The sequence below is a fragment of the Anabrus simplex genome, chromosome X (genome assembly GCF_040414725.1).
Source record: "Anabrus simplex isolate iqAnaSimp1 chromosome X, ASM4041472v1, whole genome shotgun sequence".
In the NCBI taxonomy this organism is placed as follows: Eukaryota; Metazoa; Arthropoda; class Insecta; order Orthoptera; family Tettigoniidae; genus Anabrus; species Anabrus simplex.
Window position 1 is genome coordinate 149,861,067 of NC_090279.1, and position 27,507 is coordinate 149,888,573.

The following is a 27,507-nucleotide window of genomic DNA, read 5'->3' on the forward strand; positions in this document are numbered from 1 at the left end:
TCAGCAGCAGAATGGCACTTTGACTGGCATGCTCAACATTCTGGGTTCAAATACGGGTAAGGATGGGAGATTACATAAAGAAGTGAAATCGTTCGGACCCTGCCATAACCGTCGGCACAATTTAAGATGTAAGCTATAATTGAAACATGAGTTGTGACAGGTAAAAGTTCATCTTTCACCTTGTCGTTTAGAGTGTCTTTAAACTTGCAAGTCATTAGTAATAGGACATCTTTTTACTGAAATCCGAAGCAAAAATAAAACCCTAGATATTCTAACCACAGGTCGTGATTCTTAATTTCTAAAATTTCACATGCTTTATCCAAAATTCCAAAAATCGATTCCCAGAAGTAGAAGTAGAAGAATAAGAATAAGAATAATGTACAATCATTACTTCAAGGAATCAAAACTAATAACATTATCATAATTTCGAAGGGTGCTGGTAACACCTGTTATACTTCAATTCAAATACTAACTGTTCAAAACATTTTCCAATTTTGCTGACTTAATACTAGACCTGGAAAAATTGTATTACCAATTTTCGAGAAAAATCTGAAATTACAGTTTATGAATATTATATCAGGCCTACGCAAAATTTACTCTGCACTAAAATACAGTTATTATTATACAGTTATTATTAGCACTTATTAACACAAAACCAATAGCACCACAAATATTTAGCTGATTTCAAAAACACACTATACAGATATCATTTAAAGTAGACACTGTTATATAGCCCGGCCACATTGGCTACGGTATACCAATTGGCAACATGGAACTTGGACCGGCCTTCTCACGGAATTTTAAGACAGAGAGGGTAGGAAAAGGGAGAGAGCTTATCTCGCTGGGATTGGCTTAAACGGGAGGCGTGTATTGGTTGCCATAGCAACTCCCATCCCTTACTACCATGCTGGGAACTGTCAGAACACGCACGTTGTTAAATAGCACTATAGAACCCCTAGAAATGATATCACTCTCGCTACATTACGGAAACGTTGGCTAGATGACACAAGGTAAGTGAGTTTGTATTCCAACCCACTACCTCTATTAATAATATTTTTGTAATTGGATATTATTTCGAGGTAAAGTGAGAAAAATATCAGATTTCCTGGTATCTTACTCTTCTCTATAATACCATAATTTGAAACTCATTGTCTCGCCTTCTCAGATGCCGAACCTCAGACCACTTTCTCCTGAGCTGCAGGAAATTGCCAAGAAAGAACTTGGTGAGGACCCGAACCGCGTTGAAAGGGATTTAGAGAGCATCAAAGAATGGCTGAAGAAACAACCACATCTCAAAACAAGAACAGGTTTGAAGGATTATTTGTTTCCTTGAATATACAAAGTTAAAAGAAATAACCTTTTACCTTTGTTAAAAGCTTTTGATCATAAATATGCCTTTCAATAAATAAATAAATAAATAAATAAATAAATAAATAAATAAATAAATAAATAAATAAATAAATAAATAAATAAATAAATAAATAAATAAATAAATAAATAAGTAAATAAATAAATAAATAAATAAATAAATAAATAAATAAATAAATAAATAAATAAATAAATAAATAAATAAATAAATAAATAAAACGAAGTCCTACAGTAACTACTAATATGACATCAGTGAGGGTAACTTTCTATTTCAAGACACTCTATTTATACAAATCCACAGGCGACCAAGGCCTACGGTAACGACCAATGTGACATCACAGACGGTACACTTTCTATTTCAAGACACTCTATTTGTACAAATCCACAGCCAGCACATTTGGCAACCAAGGCCTACGGTAACGATTAATGTGACGTCACTGGCTTATACAGCGAAAAGTTGTATTTTCAATTTTTACTGTCAATTTGGATGCTAAAAGTGACCTCCTTCTCCCTGTACACTCATTCGTACACGCCGTTTCACGTTTTTGGCAGTTCGCTGCGATACTTCTTGGTCAATATTGTAGATATCGGTGACATTCTTCTTCAAATAGTCTATTGTTCTTGGCCGATTAGGATAAACTCAATCTTTAACCAAACAAGAAAAAAACCTTTTGGCGTGAGGTTAGGTGACTTAGTAGGCCAAAATGTCTGTAAAATTAAAGTACCGACTACAGCAACAACTTGACAGAATTTAACTCCCATAATTCCAATGTCGTTTGAAACAGGAAACCGCCAGAATCCTTGCAATATGAATAATTATATGCCATTTTTTAAGCAACCCATTTTATACGTATCACTCTATAGAAGTAAACGCTTTTCATCGGAAGAGCAGTGATATACTGCAACTTGTTGGAATTTCAGACGAAACGTCAGCTACAGCTGACATTTTCAGTTTCAAGGAAACGCCCATCGTAATATTATCATGACACTCACTCCACAGGTAGGAAGTTTCCTCATTTTTCTTGTTCTTTCTTTCTCCTTCCTATCATTTTATAATTGTTGTTGCTATTACACCTGATTTGACCCCCTCTTATAATGGAAATAAAATCTTCCACATGGTAGAGCCAAATTTCAATAGAACTTCTACTTCTAGACGCTTCACCAGCTGCAACAGACTTCATCAGTTTCGATTCGGAATATTTTGACATAAACATGTCATAGAGCTGGGGATTATCCGAACATTTATGTAACGACATTGCGTAATTTTTAAAATGTATGACGCAATGTTACCTAGCAACAGTACCTTGAAAGCTGCACATGTCATGGACCTGTACGTCATGGCCACCATTCAATACTTCAGATCACAATCTTCACGGTTGCTGGGAAACATTGCGCTACAGATTTTACTGAAAGACATATTTATAATTTGGATCTCTGAAAGGTATATTTCACATAACATTTTGTTTCTATTTTTGAACTTCTTTTTTCTTATGAGATATGGTATCTACGTTCTAGATGATCAGTTCCTCATCGCCTTCCTTCGCGGCTGTAAGTTCAGCCTCGAGCGAACCAAAGAGAAGCTGGACATGTTCTACACGATGAGAACGGCTCTTCCAGAGTATTTCTCCAAGAGGGATCCTATGGATCCCGAAATGCAAGAGGTGCTCAAGTTAGGGTAAGTTATCTCCTTCATCATCAATTCCGCTTTTCTTGTTGACACCGTGTGGGAGCAAGTATGGTTCCTCTCCACGTTGTCCTGTGTCTCCACAATTCCTCATCCAACATTGTGTTCTAGTCCAGGTTCTGTTGTCCTATGCTGTTCTTCACAGAGTCCATCCGTCGTGATCTTGGTCGTCCACGTCCTCTCTTCTCTGTCATCTGTCTTGCCAGTGCTTGTATTGGTCGTCTTTCTTCAATCTGTTCTGTTCCAGTTTTTCATTTCATTTTTGCTCATTTACATCTTTTCCTATGTCTTGATTTCTCAATCCATCCCCCTTATCTTCTGTACCACACTCCTCAGGATTTTCACTTCAGCTGCCTACACTCTATTCTCATCTCTCTGAGCCATTGTCCAGGTTTCTGCTGCATACGTCTTTATAGGAAAGTAATATCCCTCGTAAAGTACTTCTTTACACCTCACCGGTACATCTTTAATCCAAATTAAGTGGGGACCCTGCTGAATTTTGTAAGTCTTGCAAGTTCATTTATGTTGCCAAAGATTAGATTATTCTAAAATTTGGAGCAGTTGTTAACATAGTTTCAGATTTATAACAAATTTTATTAAAATAATTTGGGGCCGACGACCTAGCCGTTAGGCTCCTTTAAACAACAAGCATCATCATCATTAAAATAATTGAATAATTCCGAAAATTCCCCTGCACACTATTTTTTGAGTTTTTAACTTGAAACATTTTTGTGATTCTAGGGGTATTATTATTTGAAAAAAATCATCTTAATGATGCTAATAGAGTAATTTTTCTTTCACACTTCTGCATTCTTTATAGAAATTCCCAAGCGTTCATATTTGACTCAAGATATATTGGTCAGATGTTATTATTTTTCAAAATGGACACCAACATAATAGTATAGCGATGGCAAATTTGAAGACAATCAGGCAAAAACCCTTTCACTTACAACATACTGAATACTGAAAAATAAAGTTTCGAGAAAAACCTAATTTTGTACAAAATTATAGTACTGCATCAGAAATTCCGAGCAACATATATTTTTTCCCTATTGCTTTTTCTTCTGCTCAACAACATTTTTAATATTCTTCTACACTTATGAAGCCCTTATAGATAAAAATACTAACCCCTAGCAGTAATGATCGATTTTTGAATGTTTAGAGTAGTTCGGACTAAACATTGTGGTAAGCCACATCGCATACGATTGTTAAGGTATTAGCTCTACTGATGGAATAATCGAATACTTTTATAATCGATTAACCTCCATCCGAATATTGAGATAATCGAATGAATAATCGAACGGAAAAATTCACCATTCGATTGCCTCATTGATTCGAATGGAGTTTCGAATGAATAATCGAAAAAATAATCGAATGGAACAAAATATATCCACTATTCGTTTGCCTCACCCACTCGAATGAATAATCGAATAAAATGAAATAATCGAATAAGCGATTATTTTGTGTTCGATTACCCCCTCAATAATTAGTTCCAGTTGAAAATTATTGGTAAAAGGAACACGCTGAACACAAGCTGAACTTTGAACATTGAAATATTCATCAGCGAACGCAAACGGATAAACACGGCATGTATGGTGGGCATTTTCTGCTCGAAATGATTTGTCTTCTATAACGGGGAACGGTTTAATTTTACTATTTCAATGTTCGTCTCTGTAAATAACTACGAAAACGGTCCACTGATGACCACACATACCAGTACATTAGAAATCTCCGGAAATTCAAACGCGAAAATATGAGATATAGTGAAATTCCGAACGTATTATTCGAAGAAGAGATTAGTATGAGCAATGGGGATTCTAAATAACTCGCATCAGCATTTTTTGTGCTGAGACAGCACCCAAGATCATTGACCTCGTCCACGTGACCGTGACGTCACGGCGACGTGCTACTGTTTGTAAACAAAGCCACGTGTTTTTTGACAGCTGTCATCATCTTGACGGACCCTAAAGTCACTTTTTGGAGAAGAGAACGTCGCTAACTTCACTGCTGCCATCTTGACAGGTCCTAACCTTAAACAAGTGAACGTGGCTAACCTCACTGCTGCCATCTTAACCACGTGGGTGCGGAATTTAAACAACTGTCGAGATGCCAGCTGCCATCTTGACAGGTCCTAACCACGTGCAGTTGTTTGGCGCGGATTTTAAACAAATAAATGTGCCTAACCTCACTGCTGCCATCTTAACCACGTGGGGCTGGAATTTACGCATGTGTCAAGATGACGGTCACGTGGTCGGGGTCAATGACTTCGGGTGCTGACTCAGTACAAAAATGATGACGCCAGTGATTTAGAATCTCCCTTGCTCATACTACTGAATAGGCCGTGGCTTTCCGAAGAGACTTTTAAATATCTCACCAGCACATTTAAAAATAGGTGGGGATAGAAGAAATTATATGGGCATGAGCCCCAGAGAACTTTTAGGTCAAAACTCTCAATTTCGATTGGACCAGACTCAGTAGGATCTCTCCTTAATCTCCGCACTAACGACTCTACCCCATCGAGTGTTGAGGTTACGAATAGTGGAAGACTTTACCTTCCACCCCTCCAAGGGCCTTCATGACCTGTACGGAGATGACTTTGCTTTGCTTGGTATAATATATGTGTTAGATTTATACAGTAAGCTAGGACAGTAACATAGTGATTTGTTTCAGTCGTTTTTCTCCACTACGTGGTGATTATTCTGATGCAGAGACATTTCATTTTCTCTTGGTCTGTTTCAAAGGAAGCTCGCAGAGGTGTGTGTCTATTCAAGTGATGAGGCCAAGGTCACAGTGGGGAGAAACGCTTGTAATTCCACAATTCCACTTCTGGGAATTTAAAATTAAACATTTTTGTTTTCAGTCTGATTGTGCCACTTCCTGGATTGGACGACCAGGGACGCAGGGTCCTAGTTAACCGAGTAGGAGGCGCCGATCCTGATAAAATAAGCATCCAAACGGTGATGAAGGCAAACTACCTTTTGTGGGACATCATGATGCTTGAAGACGACGTCGGAATGGTGAAAGGCTACGTGGGTCTCGCTGATTTGAAGGGAGCGACTGTCGCTCATGCGATGCAGATGACTCCGTCCATCATGAAGAAAACCATGACTTGCTTCTACGTGAGTAAATGCAGAAGTGATTTGCAGAAACTTGTAGACAAGGTTGTAATCTTTCATAGGGAGGGTGTTAGTTGAATGGAAGCCCGCCTGGTGATCATTATCGTGAAGGCGTTTAGTCTATATGGTCTGACACTGTGGTTCGAGTCGCGTGGATCGAAAACAATTTCAGTCCTCAGACAAAAGGGTTTAATTCGACCACAAACTCTACCACCATCAATTTCACGGTGCATGATCAACTTCAGTAGGTTGTACTTACCATTCCTAAATAATAATAATAATAATAATGATAATAATAATAATAATAATAATAATAATAATAATAATAAATGGTTCATGTTTGTGGGTTACTGTAGTCACGTCCTAGTTCGTGAACCATGGGCAACGGCTGAGTGGCCTAGTAAGTGGTCCTGAGAGTCGGGATACCAGTTGCTATGGAATGGGAGTGGGCATCTCGGACATATTCTGAGTCGTGGCCCTCCTTGTGCTCAGGCGGTTAGGACTATACAATTCACCGGTGGTCCATAACCCGTTAGAGGAGAGATCCTCACTTGGACTATGTGCAAGTAGGGTAGCATCCTGCTTCATGAATTTACCGAGCTCAAAACACTTTAAGCAAGCCTCGGACCTATGGGAGTAATGGAGTCCCACTCCCATTTGACAGGCGAGGGACTCCTTGGAAACAACTTGGCGAACGAAATGGAATTCGGTGGGGAGCTATCAATATTAATGGGGCTTATGGAAGAAAGAAAGTAGACCTGGCTGAGTCAGCAAAGAGGATGCATCTCGATGTGCTAGGAGTAAGTGATATTCGGGTAAGGGGAGATAACGAGGAAGAGATAGGAGGTTATAAAGTGTACTTGACGGGTGTTAGAAAGGGAAGGGCAGAGTCTGGGGTAGGGCTCTTTATCAGGAATACCATTGCACGCAACATAGTTTCTGTTAGGCACGTAAATGAGCGAATGATGTGGGTAGATTTGTCAGTTGGAGGAATTAGGTCGATAATTTTCTCAGTGTATTCGCTATGTGAGGGTACAGATGAGGATGAAGTTGACAAGTTTTATGAAGCATTGAGTGGCATCGTGGTAAGGGTCAACAGCAAGGAGAGAATAGTGCTAATGGGCGATTTCAATGCGAGAGCTGGAAATAGAACTGAAGGATACGAAAGGGTGATTGGTAAATGTGGGGAAGATATGGAAGCTAATGGGAATGGGAAGCGTTTGCTGGACTTCTGTGCTAGTTTGGGTTTATCTGTTACGATTCAAGCATAAGGCTATTCACCGCTACACATAGGAGACTAGGGGTACCAGATCCATAACAGACTATATCTTAACAGACTTTGAATTCAGGAAATCTGTTAGGAATGTACGAGTTTTTCGCGGATTGTTCGATGATACAGACCACTATCTGATCTGTAGTGAACTAAGTATCTCTAGGCCTAGGGTAGAGAAAGTGAAACCTGTCTGCAAACGAATAAGGGTAGAAAATCTCCAGGACGAGGAAATTAGGCAGAAGTACATGGTTATGATTAGTGAGAAGTTTCGAACAGTAGACAGTAAGCAGTTTCAAGATATAGGAGGTGAATGGGTGGCATACAGGGATGCTGTAGTAGAAACAGCAAGGCCATGCCTAGGAACAACTGTGTGTAAAGATGGGAAATAGCGAACATCTTGGTGGAATGATGAAGTGAGAGCAGCCTGTAAGCGTAAAAAGAAGGCTTATCAGAAATTGCTCCAAACAAGGGCTGAGGCAGACAGGGATTTGTACGTAGATGAAAGAAACAGAGCGAAACAAATAGTTGTTGAATCCAAAAAGAAGTCATGGGAAGATTTTGGTAATAACCTGGAAAGGCTAGGTCAAGCAGCAGGGAAACCTTTCTGGACAGTAATAAAGAATCTTAGGAAGGGAGGGAAAAAGGAAATGAACAGTGTTTTGAGCACTTCAGGTGAACTCATAATAGATCCCAGGGAATCACTGGAGAGATGGAGGGAATATTTTGAACATCTTCTCAATGTAAAAGGAAATCATACTGGTGGTGTTGCAAACAACCAAGCTCATGGGGAGGAGGAAAATGATGTTGGTGAAATTATGCTTGAGGAAGTGGAAAGGATTGTAAATAAACTCCATTGTCATAAAGCAGCAGGAATAGATGAAATTAGATCTGAAATGGTGAAGTATAGTGGGAAGGCAGGGATGAAATGGCTTCATAGAGTAGTCAAATTAGCGTGGAGTGTTGGTAAGGTACCTTCAGATTGGACAAAAGCAGTAATTGCACCTATCTATAAGCAAGGGAACAGGAAGGATTGCAACAACTATCGAGGTATCTCATTGATTAATATACCAGGCAAAGTATTCACTGGCATCTTGGAAGGAAGGGTGCGATCAGTCGTTGAGAGGAAGTTGCATGAAAACCAGTGTGGTTTCAGACCACAGAGAGGCTGTCAGGATCAGATTTTCAGTATGCGCCAGGTAATTGAAAAATGCTACGAGAGGAATAGGCAGTTGTGTTTATGTTTCGTAGATCTAGAGAAAGCGTATGACAGGGGGCCGAGGGAAAAGATGTTCACTATACTTGGGGACTATGGAATTAAAGGTATATTATGAAAATCAAACAAAGGCATTTATGTTGACAATTGGGCTTCAGTGAGAATTGATGGTAGAATGAGTTCTTCGTTCAGGGTACTTACAGGGGTTAGACAAGGCTGTAATCTTTCACCTTTGCTGTTCGTAGTTTACATGGATCATCTGCTGAAAGGTATAAAATGGCAGGGAGGGATTCAGTTAGGTGGAAATGTAGTATGCAGTTTGGCCTATGCTAACGACTTCGTCTTAATGGCAGACTGTACCGAAAGCCTACAGTCTAACATCTTGGAACTTGAAAATAGGTGCAATGAGTATGGTATGAAAATTAGCCTCTGGAAGACTAAATTGATGTCAGTAGGTAAGAAATTCAACAGAATTGAATGTCAGATTGGTGATACAAAGCTAGAACAGGTCGATAATTTCAAGTATTTAGGGTGTGTGTTCTCCCAGGATGGTAATATAGTAAGTGAGATTGAATCAAGGTGTAGAAAAGCTAATGCAGTGAGCTCGCAGTTGCGGTCAAAAGTATTATGTAAGAAGGAAGTCAGCTCCCAGACGAAACTATCTTTATATCGGTCTGTTTTCAGACCAACTTTGCTTTACGGGAGCGAAAGCTGGGTGGACTCAGGATATCTTATTCATAAGTTAGAAGTAACAGACATGAAAGTAGCAAGAATGATTGCTGGTACAAACAGATGGGAACAATGGCAGGTGGGTACTCGGAATGAGGAGATAAAGGATAATTTAGGAATGAACTCGATGGATGAAGCTGTACGCATAAACCGGCTTCGGTGGTGGGGTCATGTGAGGTGAATGGAGGAGGATAGGTTACCTAGGAGAATAATGGACTCTGTTATGGAGTGTAAGAGAAGTAGAGGTAGACCAAGACGACGATGTTTTTGACCCGGTTTCTATCGATTTAAAGATAAGAGGTACAGAACTAAATGTGGCCACAACACTAAATGCAAATCGAGGATTTTGGCGACGTTTAGTAAATTCTCAGAGGCTTGCAGACTGAACGCTGAAAGGCATAACAGTCTATAATGATAATAATAATAATAATAATAATAATAATAATAATAATAATAATAATAATAATAATAATAATAATAATAATAATAATAATAATAATAATAATAATAATAATAATTCAACACTAATACCAGTAGGAAGAAAGAACAGACATGTTGAAATAAACTGTCTGGCATTTGCATATGACTTTTGCATACTTTCACAAAACCTGTAAAATGCAGCAATACAAGTCAATCTCTTGGAAGAAATAGCCTACAGAACAGTTTTAAGAATTTCTGTAGAAAGAAACCAAATTGTTGCCTCTGTGGTGTAGTGGTTAGTGTGTTTAGTTGCCACCGTCGGAGGTCCGTGTTCGATTCCCGGCTCTGCCACGAAATTTGAAAAGTGGTACGAAGGCTAGATCAGTGGTCCACTCAGCCTCGGGAGGTCAAATGAGTAGAGGTGGGTTCGATTCCCACCTCAGCCATTCTGGGAGTGGGTTTCCGTGGTTTCCCCACTTCTCCTCCAGGCAAATGCCGGGATAGTACCTAACTTGAGGCCACGGTCGCTTCCTTCCATCTTCCTTGTCTATCCCTTCCAATCTTCCCATCCCCCCATTAGGCCTCGGTTCAACATAGCGGGTGCGGCTGCCTGGACGAGGTACTGATCTTCCTCCCCAGTTGTATACCCCTACCCAATGTCTCACGCTCCAGGACACTGCCCTTGAGGCGGTAGAGGTGGGATCGCTCGCTGAGTCCGAGGGAAAAAAACCTTGGAGGGTAAACCGATTAAGAAAGAAAGAAAGAAAGAAAGAAAGAAAGAAAGAAAGAAAGAAATAAAGAAAGAAAGAAAGAAAAACTAAATTCATGACAAATAAAAAAAGAGTATTTCTAATAACAGAAATTGGATGAATAAGAAGGTGAGGTAATTAAATATTTAGGAGAAATAACTCAAGAAATTGGTTTGGAAAAATCCGCTAAAGAAGAAAGGATACACAAGATGGAAAGAGTATACGGTATACTGTAACTAGGAATATTTACAACCATAAGTGTTTATCTAAAAACCTCAAATAACAATACTACAACACAGTAGTCAAACCGGAATGACTATACGTGATTGAATGTCTAGTAATGAATTACAATCTGAATAAATTAGAAGTACTGGAAACAAAAATGTATACGGAAAACATTTGATCACTAAGAACTACAGAACTCTGGAAATCAAGAAGTAATGAAGAAATATATGCCGGAATAGAGAAAACGTAACAGACAAAATGCGGAAGATGCGATTGATATTTTTTGGATATTTCGTATAGAATGGATTACAACAGGTTAACCAAACAGATCGTTGGAAAAAGAAGTCAACATCAACCTGGATTCATGAAGTCAAGAAAGATTTGGAAAGAAACAACAGAGAGAGAGAGAGAGAGAGAGAGAGAGAGAGAGAGATTTGTAGAAAGAAAGTATTAAAAATGGAAGGATTCCAAGGTCGGGAGGGAAAGAAAACAGACTGAAAATGATCCTAGGAAAGGAAAAGGGGACACAGTGAACAGATGAAGAGTATTGGAGGAAGAGTAAGGAGCAACAAAGGATAAAGCATTGAAATTGTCACGTGGTTCCTAGAAGACCCTGACGGAGAAGGAAAAAGTAATAATAATGAGAATAATAATAATAATAATAATCATAATAATAATAATTTATGAACCTCAAGACCATCCTCACATATAGGAGCCGAGGGCGACGACGCTGGGTAGCCAGTCTGATGGAATTCCAAAAGGCATTCGACGCAATAGGCGGACATAGCCTCTTCTCTACCCTACGGGAACTAGGCCTAGATGAGAAGACCACCAGACTGCTCCAAGCTTCCTTGAAGAATACCACATCCAAAGTCAAGTTCAAGGGTGAGCTTTCGGAGAGCTTTCCCATCCGGATAGGAGTCAGACAGGGAGATGGTCTCTCTTGCATCCTCTTCAACTAGTACTAGAGAAGATGATCAGGGAATGGACTGCCGCATTGTTATTAGAAGCAGGACTGAAGCTTGGATGCAAGAAAGATACCATTAGTATATCCTGTCTAGCCTTTGCTGATGATCTCACCCTACTGGCCAACAGTATGGAGGAAGCTGCTCACCAACTACAGAGCCTCTACAATATTGCATCAAAAACAGGCTTGAGGGTTAACCTATAAAAGACGGAGTCTATCACTAATATAAAGTAAGCTCCTTCTACAATCCCACAAGGAAACAACACCATAACCTGCAGGAAGGTACTTAGGAGAATGGATCTTAGCAAGCGAAAGCGAAACTTTGGTCATAGACACCAAATGCATAAAGATAGAGAGGGCCTAAAATTCTTGTGAAAGAATCTAGAGAAACACTACAACTCAGTAGTAAGACACTCTGTACTCTACGCTTCTGAGTGCCTCTTGATGAATTGAAAGGGCCCACTCAGGAAACTAGAACTTAAAGAGAGGAAGATCTTGAGGAGGATACTAGGATCCATAAGAGAAGAGGATGGCATCTACAGGATCAGGAAAATCAGGAGGACATAGCCACATGTATGAGGAAAAGGCGACTGACATTTATACGGGCATAGGAGCCGCCTGGAACCCTGCGGGCTCACCAGCAAAGTCCTCACAGTGAAAAGTAGGGAAAAGGCTTCCAGGACCAAGTGGATCACCTCAATAAAATCAGACCTCGATGAACTGCAGATCCCATTAGAACCGGTCTCAGTACCGACGGGCCATCCTAGAGGGAGTCTTCCCACTGTTGCTCACAAGCAAAAAGAGTACAGGGACCACCAGACCTGCGGCCAAGAAGAAGCAGAAGGTTTAACCACGTTGTCTTCTGTGGCCCGTACGGGAATAAAATCATTTAGCGTTCGTTGAGTGTGTTGCGCACTGATATGCTTGTGTTTTTGGAGACCAGAAAAGTTCTACCTAGAAGTTTCCTTTTCTTCTGGTAGATGATTGGAGTGTGCTGTCTTCTTGACACTGTACGACTCTCCCTTTGTGCTCTTTTACTCGTGATTTTCGATCCAATTTAGGCGCTTCTCAAACTGAGTGATATAGAAAGTGACGGTGGGTGTGTGGTAAATAAACCTTCAAACATGAGTATATTTTTTAGTAATAGAGTGATTCTGGTGAAGAAATGGGTGCTATTTTGCACAATAACGATTCAGGTGATGATATGATAGCTTCAGATAATGAAAGTGAGTGTGATTATGAACGCAGAAAAAGTGGAAGGGAACAATGACCCTGAGTCTCCTTTGCAATATTTGACGTTTGTATGGGTGTAAATGAAAGCAGTGAGGAAAATGATGTCTTTTGTAAATATTTCTCTCAATAACGATGTCTTTGATATGCTCTTATATAGAACTCAGCTGTTACTATCTGCGTTTGACGAGACGTAGCTGGCAGGTACGGCAGGAGTAACAGATACTACACTCTTAGCTAAAAACATCAGTCGTGCCAGGCAATGCGAGCTCTCTGAAGCAATGAAAATTCCTTATCAAAACGTTCATTATACAGTGTATGTGTAACTAAGGCATACTTGCTCTACCACTTTGCAAATTCACGACAGCACCTCAGTTCATAAGAGTCACCGGGGAAGGAACGAATGTTTATATTATTATTATTATTATTATTATTATTATTATTATTATTGTTATTATTATTATTATTATTATTATTATTATTATTATTATTATTATTATTATTATTATTATTATTATTATATTTGCATTTATTTGTAGTGGCGAATTTAGGACTCATGGTCCTCTCTTACACTTAACCACACTTCATTAACACATTCACTCTACCAGATTCATTCCATCTGGCGGCACACATCGAGGAGATGCTCACGGCAAGACAACTTGAAGGAATTTAAGGATTTTATGGCTCTGATGTTGTGGGGGAGAGAATTCCATATTCTAGCTCCATTTGCAACAAAGGAACGGCTAAATGCTACTGACCTGCTGAGAGGGATAGCAAGTGTACTGCCGGAGCGTGTGTTATGCTGGTGGAAAGAGGATAGGAAATTGAGTTGTGAAGATAAGTAGTATGGGATATTCTCTTTTATTACTCGAAAGATTAATACTGCCACGTGAAGGTTTCTATATTGTTCAAATTTTAGAAGGGAAAGTTGTCGATAATAAGGGGTAACATGAACATAATAGCGTAAGGAAAAGATAAATCTAATACATGAGTTCATAGCACGTTGTAATCGGTTTAGTTGTTCTCTCGTGGCATCAATTAGTACTATGTCACAGTAGGAAAATATAGGGAGGATAAGAGTATTTATAAGCCTAATTCTCATGTTTAGTGGCAGAATATTTTGATGATATTTTAGTGGGTGGAGGGACGCATACACTTTTCTACGATATTTGTAATGTGCTCTCCCCAGTTAAGATTCTCGTTTGTAATTACACCAAGATTTCTTACCGAGTTTTCGTACGGAATAATTTTACCAGATAAAGTTAGTGGAGGAATGTTTTTGTTTTTTGATGCACTGATTTGTTTCGTCTACCCAACAATAATAGCTTTAGATTTTGATTGACTAATTAAAATACAGTTTTCATGAGCGTATGTACAGATATTATTTAAGTTAGAGTTCATAAACCTATTGCTTGATTGATGCCTGAAATTTTGGAATGATAATAGATCTGTAGATTGTCAGCATACAAGTGGTATTTACAGTGTCTTAGCCGTGTCAATATACCGTTAATATAGATAACAAAGAGAAGTGGTCCAAGTGCAGATCCTTGTGGTACTCCTGAATATTTCATTACCCATTCGGATGACCTATTCTGAAGAATGACGCGTTGTTTTAGTTCCGTGAGTTATGAGAGAAATAATTCTAGAGCTGTCTGTCCAAGGTGAAGCGATTTCAACTTAGCAACCAGTACGTCTATATTTACTGTGTCAAAACCGCTGCTAAAATCAAGAAGTGTAAGTAACGTCACCTGCCTTTCGTCCATAGCACGTCTCATGTCGTCTGTAACTTTCAGCAGGGCAGTGGCCGTACTGTGTCCCTTTTTGAAACCCGATTTTAAAGGGTCAAGTAGTTTGTATTTATTTAAATAGTCGGTTAATTGCGCGTGTACTATGCGTTCAAGAGGCTTGGAGAGAGATGAAAGTATGCAAACAGGTCAATAATCTGTTATAAGTACAGGTGAGGAAGTTCTGGGAACAGGATTTATAATGGCATTTTTCCACATTTTTGGACAAAGGCCACTTGTGAGGCATGTGTTGTATATTTGAATAATGGCGGGAAGAATAATGTCAAAGATGTGTTGTATTATGAGTATGGGTATTTCATCAGGTCCTACAGCAGATGATGTGATTGATAATAGCTCGCGTTTCACGTCAATCTTTGTGACTTCGCGAAATTCAAAGAATGGCCTATTTGGTGGTGGCTGGTCCAGAAGAGATTTTATAGCCTGTCATACTGTGTGTATTTCCGGTTTAATTTTTATTTCAGAATAATGAGCATTCAATCTCTCCAGAGAGATGTCTGAATTACATGGCTGGGGCAAAGCTTTCCCAATTGCAATGGAACGAAGTTGTTTCCAAGTGTTTGACATATTTAAATTTCCAGCCAGGTGATTGTAAAAAGAAAATTTCTAATTTCGAATTATTTAATTCTATTCCGAAGTGTCCGATACTGTTCAAGCGCACTGGAAGAGTGTGTACGTCTGTAGAGCCGGTGTAACGCGACACGGTGAGACATCATTTGTTTAGTGTCATCGGTCAGCCATGGAGAAGGAGGTCGGGAGACTTTGGCCGTAGGTTTAGGTGCATGTTTAACAAGGAGACCAAGTATAAGTGAACTTAAAGTTTCAACTTTCTTATCAATACCGTTTATATATTTTTTTGTTAGGTCGTGAGACTTGAGAAGGGAGCATGCGCGGGAGCTGTGCGTCTGCCTCGCACCTCTTACCGCGCATTCACGCGACATCTCGTCAGGCGATCATAGTATGTAGGTGGCTTTTTAAAAATGGCTGGTGTCCACCAGCGCCAATCTGCTCGGGCAGCTGGTAGTGAAAGTGTTGGGACAAAACAATAATAAATAATAATAATAAATTTGGTGTGGCTGTTTCTAGCCGGGTGCAGCCCTTGTAAGGCAGACCCTCAGATAAGGGTGGGCGGCATCTGCCATGTGTAGGTAACTGCGTGTTATTGTGGTGGAGGATAGTGTTATGTGTGGTGTACGAGTTGCAGGGATATTGAGGACAGCACAAACACCCAGCCCCCGAGCCATTGGAATGAAACAATGAAGGTTAAAGTCCCCGACCCGGCCGGCAATCGAACCCGGGTCTCTCTGAGACAACGAGTCGGACAGACAAAAATTTAGTAGCACTAATTTTAGGATACGTTAATTTTTTTATTCATTCGAGTTTCGTTGAAATGTATCTGCTCCAGTGGCGACTCCTGACTTCTGGTTTAGGGGATGACGCAAACACACCGTCATTCCAAACACATTTTTCAAGAGAAAACAACAAGCAGGGCCAAGAGAAAAGTTTATTTAAAATTTCACATCCACCAATTCAATGATCGTTTCATAAATATTTCTGTTGAAATGGCGAACACACGACTTAAGGTGTGTAGTTACATTCAGAATTGGACGCGGTTGTCCTTCATTTATAATTCTGCTTTTGTCCTTAAAAGAGAAAGCATACTAAATGTTTCTCTTAATAATCGTTCGATTACACAATGGTTAGAATAATTCAATTCGGATTGCGCGGTTGAAACGTGTGACCCTGGCCTCCTACATCCATGCCTACTGATCTCATTTCAAAATCGCATCATTCCCGCATTTTCCTTGTTTGCACACGAAACTAAGTTAATACTACAACACACATTTGTCATATATCATCATTTATAGCACAAGCAAGGACTCCAGTATTTTACGAAACAACTAATAAATCCCGACCACCCGCGGTAACTTATAGGATTCCAGCTTGCACCGCCCTCTTGACGGATGTGGCTGTTCGTTCCGCATTCCAACCCCAGGGAAGAGATCAACAACACACAAGGGTTCAATTCTCGTGCTGCCATCTCTGGAGTAGTTTGGCAACCATCCACGCTTGTTACTTCCGTCTCTGAGTATCAAAAACTGTGCGTTTGTATTTTATATAAATAACTTCTATGAAAATATGAGCAATGAATATTTATTTTTTGTTGAATATACAAGGAATGTAGCACATCAATCGCATGTTTGGGAAATAGGCCACTGATCTGCTCCCACGCAAACGGTTCCCTTATTAGCATAAATCCGTGACATGAAATGAGTGAAATGTGAAATTAATCGGCCATAGCTTAATTTAGTGCTCCCTAATTAATCCTTTACGTACACTCAAAGCTACAGAGATTCAGAACTCAGTATTTTTTACTAACAGAACTAACTGCATATAATTGTTTTGATTAGAATAAAGGTGGTGGTCATTCGTGACTGGGAGAGAAGAATATTACAGCTCTTTGTTGTTTCAGGAAGCCTACCCTATTCGCGTGAAGGGCTGGCATTATATCCACGTTCATCCTATCTTCGATAAACTCTTTCTCTTCGCCTCTCAGTTCGTGAAGGAGAAGATCATACGGAGGGTAAGTATAATTCTAAACAAATAGCGCAGTCTGTAATCTTAACTTCTTCTGTAAATCTGTTTACATAACTATATCAACCCCATTTATCTTGGTCCAGAGCATACTTGTTCACTCGTTGGTGATTTCCTCTTTTCTTCACATCCTTTAGCATTCCAAACCTTTTTATTCCTCTTCCTATATTTTCTCCTCCATGACCCTCTATAGTAGACAATTTCTTCGTAGTGTGTGATCCATCCAAGGTAGTGATGGGATAATCGAATACTTTTAATATTCAAATAATCTCTATCCGATTAATCGAACAAAATATTCGAACGAGTCTCAAATATCATTCAATTGTAGTGATGACATAATCGAATGCTTTCAATATTTAAGTAATCTCTATCCGATTAATCGAATAAAATAATCGAATGAGTTTCAAGTATCATTCACTTGTAGTGATGACATAATCGAATACTTTCAATATATGAATAATCTCTATCCGATTAATCGAATAAAATAATCGAATGAGTTTCAAATATCATTCAGTTGTAGTGGTGGCATAATCGAACACTTTCAATATTCAAATAAACTCTATCCGATTAATCGAATAAAATAATCGAATGAGTTTCAAATGTCATTCAGTTGTGGTGATGGTATAATCGAATACTTTCAATGTTCGAATAATCTCTATCCGATTAATCGAATAAAATAATCGAATGAGTTTCAAATACCATTCAGTTGTATCGCACACAATATTCGGATGCGTCACGAATCAATTTTTCGGTTTAAGTATTTCGAATGGATAATCGATTGAAATAATCGAATATATTAACTCTTATGATAAATAGAAATACGCCTTTTTCCAAACGCTTCTCCAAATGTTAAAAATAATTGAGGAAATTGACTGTCGTAAAGACATCACTTCTCATTCGATTATTTCGAAAGCATTCACTATCCAATTGGTTCATTCATTCGAATTCAGTTCCGAATGAATCATAAAAAAATAATCGGATGGAAAATTTCACTATTCGGTTGCCCCATTGATTCTAATGCAGTTTCGGAAGGATAATAAGAAATTAATCGAAAAATAATCGAATGGAAAAATATTCACTATTCGATTGTCTCATTCATTCGAAAGAATAATCGAAAAGTAATCGAACGGGAAGTAAGCGATTACTTTGTATTCGATTATCCCATCACTAATCTAAAGTACTTTTTCCTCTCTTTTCTCTCTCTTGGATCGATAATCTCGAAACTTGGTTTAACTGTTCCCCCATTGAATTGTTTCGCGCTGCATCATCTAAAACAAGAATCTCTGTGATGGTAGGCGACCTTCTGAGAGGAGACGGCACTTGAAGAAGGAGAGGAAGATGATCGTATCCAAGTATCCTCAAATGTTGAAGGCGCTCCAGTAGAGGTCAGCCACTATAGCTTTATCACTGACTGTAATGAAGTCTTCAAGCTGGGTTTCCACAGGGCATTCTGGACAGTGAAATAGGTGCTCAAGATCTTGAATTACATCCCAGTCGGAATTCTGTGTATAAGTCCATTCTTTCTAGGCATTCCAGTTCTTATTCTATTCAGGGTCTTCCAGACAGGCCAAAGTTGCGAAGTATGTGCTGCGGTTTCTTCTATTGGGGTGGGATAATGCTGGGTCGATGTAAGCCTCTAATTCCTATCCGGTGTAACATGACTGGTCTGGTATACAGAGACAACGTTCTAGAACCTGTTGTTACACGATTTTCTGCATTCGCTTCTACTGAGACAGAGTGGTGAGTCACTTACTTGAGACGCATGGCATACAGCGAGTGGCATGGCCGGTACATTCTCTGGATATGAACTTTATTGAAAAATGCATGCTGTGAACTGAAGAGAACAATTGCCGAACATTCCAGTTTCCTGCTAGCATTCAGCAACTGAGCGAATCTGCTCTCCAAAAGTGGGATAATTTGCCCCACAGGAAGTTGGATTTCTTGGTGCTGAGTATGCCTACGACATGCCTTGTTGTGTTGAAGCATAAAAACTGAGTATTTTAAACCCCACTGTTCGATTCAGTAACAAGCAATATGCAGCGGGAACGTTTACTAATCCTCTACCGGGAGTGGTCATAACTTTAACGAATAGCCATCCCTATCCCCGCCGTCTCGCTCTACATGTAAAGCCGAAGGGTTGCCGATACATCGGGAGTTTCGACTAAAAATATACTTCTCCGAATCACCTGTTACCTTGGACCAGGCCATTTCAACTCAACGTTTGAGTGCTAGGAAGCCCTTAAGGCCCTGTATGTGCCCAGGGCTGACCCGCACTACTCTCTGTCACTGTCGCTGTGACGATGTAAGAACGCATTCGTCGGTTGCTGACCATACATTTATAGCCGACTTAAACCTTTCTTTGCAAGGTAAAGATGTATTGATTGGTATAACTAATACGTGGGACAGAATTCATGTTTGTAATATGGAACATTGACTGTTTGAAAATCAATTACAGGAGAAAGGTTCCGAATAATTCCCATCTTAAAAACCGTGTGATATGTCCGATTGTAACAATCATAGTTACAGTAAAGCAGGTAATTAAGTTAATATCGAAGAAACGTCGCCTAAATTAAACATGTTCATGATGTCGGGTTCACTTACCTTGGTGGACACATAATCTCAGTCATGGACGTAAATGTGAATAAAACTATATCATAATATTATCATTTAGACTTTCACGGCCCGTGTAACTATTCATGAGGTGTATTTTTGGGCTTATGCCGTGTAATTAATGATAAAACACACTCAACGCGTTTCGAAAGGAACCTTGCCTTTCTTCGTCAGGACACAAGAGAGAAATGAAACGACGTATGACAGGTTGTTAGGAGAAAGCAACAAGGAACTTAAAATGGTGCCCTTAGATGTAGAGGGTACGCAAGGTTTCTTTCGAAACGCGTTGACAGAGATAATGAATGGCAACAGTAAAGCATTACTCTCTAATGGTTCTGATAATAGGTAGCCATGATTCACTGAGGTTGTAGCCTGTATCACGGTTGAAATTATCTGGGTGTTTACGTATTTTAACCGCCTCCCTGGTAATTCTTGGGCGATATTGTTTTATACGGGCAAGAATATCCACTTCTTGGAACAAGACATCATGACCAGGTGAAGGCATGATCAACAACAGCTGATTTATCAGGTTGTTGAGTCTGATACATCTGGTATGTTCTTTGTCGCGAGTACATACCGTTCTTGAAGTCTGCCCAATATAAACCTTGCCACAAGTAGATACCAGGTTGTTGCAATTTAGGCAAACTATCCTTAGTTGATCGCAGGAGTTGTCTAATCTTAATTGATGTTCCAGAAACAGTTCGTACATGGTACCTACGTAAGATTTTATCAATACCATCCGTCGTGTTATGTATGTAAGGTAGGTAAGTAGTTCCTTTTACATCTTTTTCCTAGCAACCTGTTATGCGTCGTTTCATTTCTCTCTTGTCTCCTGACGAAGAGAGGCAAGGTTCCTTTCGAAACGCGTTGAGTGTGTTTTATAATTTATTACACGGCATAAGCCCAAAAATGTACCTCATGAAAACTATATCATGCTTTAGAAACAGGGTTACTTATAAATTCTGCACAAACAATTTCTCCCTGACATCACCAAGTTGATGAAATTATAGAAATATCAGGATATACATAGAAAGCATTCTCCAGCCAGATGTTACACGATTTTCTACCATTATGAGAGAGGGCTTAATACTAGTGGATGACTCGCATCTATCAAGCCAGCCAGGTCAGTCAATTCCTTAAGACACATGGCATACAGCAAAAGTTATGGCCGACACATTATCCGGATATGAACTTTATTGAAAACATGCATGGTGTGAACTGAAGACAGCAATTGCAAATTTCTCTTTGGAAACATCAAATCGTAAATACGTTTTACAAAAATGGAACTCAAATTGATAACGATTGATTTATTTGCATCTAACGAATAGTTTTTCAGAGTCATCTATATGGAATTGGGAGTGGACAAGTGGAGAATTCAGTGCATCGAAAATGGCAAACTGACTCAGAGCCTGTGAAACTACCACGAATGAAATAATCAGTACTCTGGAGTGTGATGGGATGAGAGCTCTTTGATATAAGCGCATTTCATATTCCCCTCAATCATAGATCCATACTTCACATCACAGCCTGCAAGTTCACGCCAACCACCTGTACTCTAACGCTATTCTTCGATAATATGTCTCTCAGTCATTGTCATCCATCAATACTTCACATCACAGCCTGCAAGATCATATTGATCCTCTAAACTCTAACGCCCCTCTTGGATAATATGTCTGTCAGTCATGGCCATCCTTCAATACTTCACATCACAACCTGCATGGTTGATAGATGATATCGCGTCAGGTATTTTCCACTGCTCATTTCAGATGATGCCAAGCGATAAGACATATTTATGTCGAAAATGCCAGTTTTATTTGTTTTATTATATTTTGGCTGATTTTTGTAATTTTTGAATTCTTTATATGTTTTACAATATGTGGTGTCCATAGACCTCACTCCCCTCCGTCTGGTTTTTACTCACTCTGGATCTCAGCTCCTGGAATGTTCTTATTTAGGCCACCAAACTTACTGAGCTGTACAGTATGTACCTGAAACACACTGAATTCTCACTGAACGAAAGTAATAATAATAATAATCCTCTATTTCAGGTCCACTTTCACGGGGACAATATGGAGTCCGTATACCAACACATTCCAAAGAGCGTTCTTCCCAAAGACTACGGAGGTGATGGTCCTTCAGTAGAAGAACTGACAGGTGGGTTAGTATATTGTATAAAGAAGGATATAGAAAGGTTTTGTCTAGTGAGCAAATGTTGTTCCTTGATCTGTCTCTTTATATTTTTCCTCTCCAGCATTGAAATTTAAATAGAATTTTGTATCGTTGTTAATTAATTGTCGTCTGATTTATCTCAAATTTGGTGAGACATATGGTGGGCTTAAAAGCAAAAATCATTAAGTGAATTTTTGATATTTTCATTCAGCTACACAGCGCAATTCTAGATACTGTAGCAATGTCCTTGCATAATCAAAAATATATATTCTAAGGACAGATGTTGGGGGGGAGGAGACTGTAAACTTTCCCATCTCCTTTTGCTAATTTGTTAGATTTTTGACTTAGTGTGTTTTTCTTTAGTACCCACGATGAGATATAGTCGAAGTTAAGGAAAAATCTAAATTTTCTGTGAACCGAGCAATTGACTTCAGGATTAGGGTTCTTTTCTAACTAAAAAATATATTTCTCCCAAGTTCTTCAGCCGCACACCTGGATGACGTGATAGGAGAATTAAAACAGATCCAAATAAGAGCGTCAAAGTGTATTCTGGGTGATTTACGAGAAAATAGTAGTATTTTGAAGATGTTGCACACTTTGGGCTTGAGAGTAAGGATACGAGCTGCTCGACTAAGGGGTATGTTCCGAGCTATCAGTGGAGAGATGTTGCGGAATGATATTACATGACGACTATTCTAGAAGGAAAGCTTCTTTTAAAAGTAAAAAAACATATTATAATATGAAGATAAGGTTGGAATTCAAGAGGCCATATTGGGGCAAATATTCATTTATACGAAGAAGGAGTAAGGGATTGGAATAATTAAGCGAGAGAGGTAAGGTAAGGGTGTATTCTTCCCGAAGGCAAGTCCGAACCTCCGCAGAGGTGTTCCTGAGCCGGAGTGTATGTACGGTAGGGTGGCCAGTTCCTTTCCGTTCCTCCATTCCCTTACCTCCACTAACAGAGCGTGGCAACCCATCCAACTCCTGACCACGCCCAATGTTGCTTAACTTCGGAGATCTCACGGGATCCGGTGTTTCAACACGGCTACGGCCGTTGGCTAACCGAGAGAAATGTTGGATAATTTTCCAAGTCCTTTGTAATAATTTAAGATCAATTGTGACTTGTATTGATTGAAGGTACTCAACTATTAGTAGTGCGCTTCACTGTTTACATTTCTTAGCCTCGTAGTGCGCTTCCAATGCTCTGATGTCAGGTAAACAATGTTGCTGAGTGCACTACCCAGTTTATGTTCCTGCTATCTGCGATATTTTTTTCGTAGGCCAATATATTTCGTTTCCTTCTGGCGCGGAGTTATAGAGTAGCCGAGGTCAAGATGGTCTTTGACTTCACTTCTTTCATGACACGACACCCTTTTCTCTCCTTGAACTTCAGGTTTCCTTTCTCATTTAAATGGCCATCTTCATTACATTGCTGAGCAGTACGGGCTGATAAACACGAGGTTCTGAGTCTTATAACGAGCGTGTTGGCAGAGCGGTTAGATCGTCCAGCTGTGAGAATGCATTCGGGAGATAGGAGGTTGCAACCTCACCGTCGGCAGCTCTAAAGATGGTTTTCCGTGGTTTCCCATTTTCACACCAGTCAAATGCTGGAGCTGTACCTTAATTAAGAAGACCACGGCCGCTTTCTTCCCACTCATAGCCATTTCCTATCCTATCGTCGCCATAAAACCTGTGTGTGTCAGTGGAACTTGAAGCTAACTGTAATAAAATCCACAGTTCAATCCTTTCAGGCAAGCAACACAATATTGAAAACATCCTAGAAATATGAGCTACGAATAAATACAATAAAGTATAAGAATATATTCTTTATTTATTCCTAAAAATTTCAAACCTTTTTTCTCATCGTTATCCGGTTGATTAGATTAGCGGTTTGTTTTCTTCTACCACCTACAAGCGCTGATATAAGTCAATGCAGAATTTCACTTATGCCCTTATTACTACAATCGGTGTTAACATTTTTCAAGAAATCAAACAACGCCTGAGGGTAATAAACCAAGAAACACAAAGTAGGAAAAGAAGAAGAAGAAAACGAGTAGGGAGACAATCGATTTTAGACTATTTTTCAAGATTTTTTTAGTATGATACAGCTATCCAGGACTCACAATTTAAAACCTTACCGGACCCTTTATCCTTTCAACTTTCGGCACAATTGAAGAAATTGCTAAATTTTCCGTTTTCCATAGCTTGAGGGCCCCTTGTCCGCTAAGAAATGTTTTCGAGATTAAAACTTACGAAAACAAACTCAGATTTATAAAAGAACTCGTCCCCGTTAGGATTGAACAACACTTGCATGACAGCAATGTATTTACTTATGTATTTATTTATCGTGATACTTAAGCAAAAGCATGCAACATTAATACATGCATATACATTATTATGCACAAAGTTACAGAGGCACAGGACAAGGCATGCTTATAATTTGAAATCTAAATTTCCTATGCATTCCATGACTGCGGTATCGTCATCAGGAAATAGGATCGATTTTCCTTATGTCCTCTTCTGTCACAATGTGGTGAACTGACTGTGAGGGAGTACCGCAGTTGCATGTGGGAGAAATCATTTTACCACGTTTAAAGAGTGATTCTCCACAGATTCCTTGTTTAGTCCGAATCCTGCTGAGGGTAATCGACGTAGCAGGTTAAACCCAGAGGCAGGACTGTTTTCAATTAAATCACTCCAGACTTCAAGGGTGTTGTTGGTGCTCCAAGTAGTTGGCCATTGAACATTCGTCTCGAAACACCTGTGAGAGTCCTAGCATATTTGATAGGTGGATGTCTAGATGTTAAAAAGTTCCTAATCACAATGAATAGGAAGAGACACCGAGTTACTAAGGATCTTTGTAATAGTCTCGAATCAGGGAAACTTTGCCGCGTAGGGCAGGAGGCATGATGTTGCTCAGGACCGGGAGCCTGTCCCTTATTACCTCATGGGACAAAAAAAATTGTCACCTCTGGAAAAATAATTACAAGCATCAACTTATTACCGTGTAACTCCACCTCCGGACTTGAGTGTACAAGGTTGTACAGATACGTCGTATCCAGATTAAGCCACACGCTCAGGATTTGATCGCGCAATTCCATCAAATTACGCGGAAGCTGACGTCGGCTTTTTACCCGCTGTTCCAACATGTCCAACAGATTTTCAATGAGGTTCAAGTCAGGTGATTTTGCAGGCCAATCGAGTTGTAATATTGTGGGGGAGTGTTCATAAAACCAGTCACCCATGCGTTCAGACGGCGAATTTTGTTGTTATCATCTTTAAAGGTCGGTGTATCAATAGTATACTCATCATGTACATGTTGCCTAACACCTGATCATCCAGAATGTTTAAATAAACATGGTGGTTCGGGTTAGAGGTCACCTCACTGAGCAGTCCCAATGCGTGATGCGAAATACACCGTCCGTCATTGGAATACAGACGGAATAGTGATTCTTCCGACCACATTACGTTCCGCCAGTCAGCTACTCCCCACATTCGATGATTTTTATCTCATTGAAGAAGCGCAACATTATGTGCCTGTGTGACCAACGGCATCTTGCAAGGTAACCGACTCCAAATATTCACTACATGCACTTCTGGTTGCAGTGTTCTCTCGCTAACAGGTTGGGACAGACATTCATTCACTGACTGCAGCAATTCCTGTCGGGTTTGGAAGCGATTTTAATTCAAAGCCGTGAAATACGTCTCCGATCCCACTCAGTCAGGATCTTTTTCCGACCTCAGTTCTGACATCGTGTTCGTAGACACTTTGTAGACACGTTGAACAGTCCCCTGTGAAATACCAACAAATCCGGCAACTTCACGTACCGAATGGCCATGGGCATGGCCAAACACGATTGCCAATTTTTGCCACTCTGTCGCATCTTTAGATCTATCCATGTTGAGGCACTCTGTCCGCTTGAAACATCAATGTCACACTGATCGCTACTGACTTATGCTCACGTAGAGGCAATGCGCGCAAAGTTGGGCGCGGGATGCTACTACTTCTACTACTAAACATTTTCATTCCTCCCCTGAAGGGGGAGCCGGCCTCTTAGACGGTTACGCCCTCCCTCAGGCCAGGAGGTTTGTTACACTGAAGGAGACGTGAGGAGAAGGTGATGGGGTGGGTGGCCGTGGCCTACACTACGAACTGTCCCGGCATTCGCCTTAGTGCAGGAGAATGGAAAACTACGGAGAACCATTCTCAGGCAGCCGACGGGTGAGGCCAGCCATGAAGTCCAGCCCTGTGCCCCTGTCCCGTCTCCCGAATGCAGAGGCGTAGAGCCACGGTAGAGCCGTGGTCAACTTTCCTCTGTTCGGTTGGCCGGTCGGAGTACAGAGCTGTTGGACACGGACAAGTCGTGGCCTCCTAAGGGACGAAACCCAAGGGCCGAAAACCACTCTGCATCTACCGACTCCGCGGGCTGCGTTCGCTGTACAGGCTTAACCATCCAAGTTTGTGTGCACACTAGGGTGACTAGTCTTTTGTCCGGTCGGCTTATCAATACACTAAGAAGGTATCCCTGAACAACTACAGAATGTTTGTCGTAGTTACTCCATGCCACCGTCTTAACAGTACGCTAATATGGTACTGTTTGAGCCTGGCGAATCTCCCGCTTTAGCGCTAGTAACGATGATACCAGCTGCTACACTGTACCTAGCAGATGGGGCCTTGGAACTACATCAGCTGTTCGACGGTATCTCTTCGCGCATACCTTAAGGTAAATTACGTAGGATATTTTGCAATGCCATAAACACAACTGTTCTTCCGAGGACCTCCAGATTGCATGCTATGCAATGAGGAGTTATTGGAATGTGTTTTCTCACAATTTCTAGTCCGGAAAACAGTTCATCAAATTATACAGTACAACAATTTAGTCAGAAAATTCTGATTTATTTCCTAGGAATGTAGATAAAAATAGGAAAGTTACTTATTTTTTAGTTCTAGCCCCCTGTAAGTGTATTCAGATGTAGTCGATTAATTTCACCTTCTCTTTTTTATTGGTTACTAGCTGAATGGAAGAAGAAGATTGAGAGCTACCGTGACTATTTCTTGGAGGACTCCAAGTACTGTTCAAACGAGAAGAAGAGGCCTGGTAAACCCAAGAGCAGTGAGGACCTTTTCGGGCTGGAAGGTTCCTTCAGACAGTTGACCTTCGATTAACTCTGTACATAAATGTAATTAACGAAATATGTCCTCATTTGAGTATAGAATTAGCTGTAGATGTATGAGATCCTTTGGTCACTTCTCCGAGTTTCAGCTATGTTCTGTAACAATCGTACAAGAATAGAAAGTAAATGTTTGACTCCAGTAATATATTAACATGATTTCATTCCCTTCTGAAGGGTGAGTC

The 27,507-nt window shown here is 39.9% G+C and overlaps 1 protein-coding gene across 2 annotated transcripts; it reads left to right on the forward strand.

The window, feature by feature from the left end:
* Window positions 1–27,468, forward strand: LOC136886475 (retinol-binding protein pinta). 2 transcript variants are annotated; one of them, XM_067159270.2, is made up of 7 exons: window positions 6–56; window positions 1,166–1,307; window positions 2,884–3,043; window positions 5,913–6,171; window positions 17,250–17,360; window positions 22,030–22,135; window positions 27,166–27,468. In XM_067159270.2, exons 2-7 carry the CDS (start codon window positions 1,166–1,168, stop codon window positions 27,315–27,317), a joined length of 930 nt encoding a protein of 309 aa, XP_067015371.2. In that variant the 5' UTR covers window positions 6–56; the 3' UTR covers window positions 27,318–27,468. The 2 variants fall into 2 exon arrangements, with proteins under 2 accessions (XP_068086825.1, XP_067015371.2); XM_068230724.1 differs by lacking the exon at window positions 17,250–17,360 and having other exon boundaries at window positions 1–56.
* Window positions 27,469–27,507: the final 39 nt, after the last annotated feature.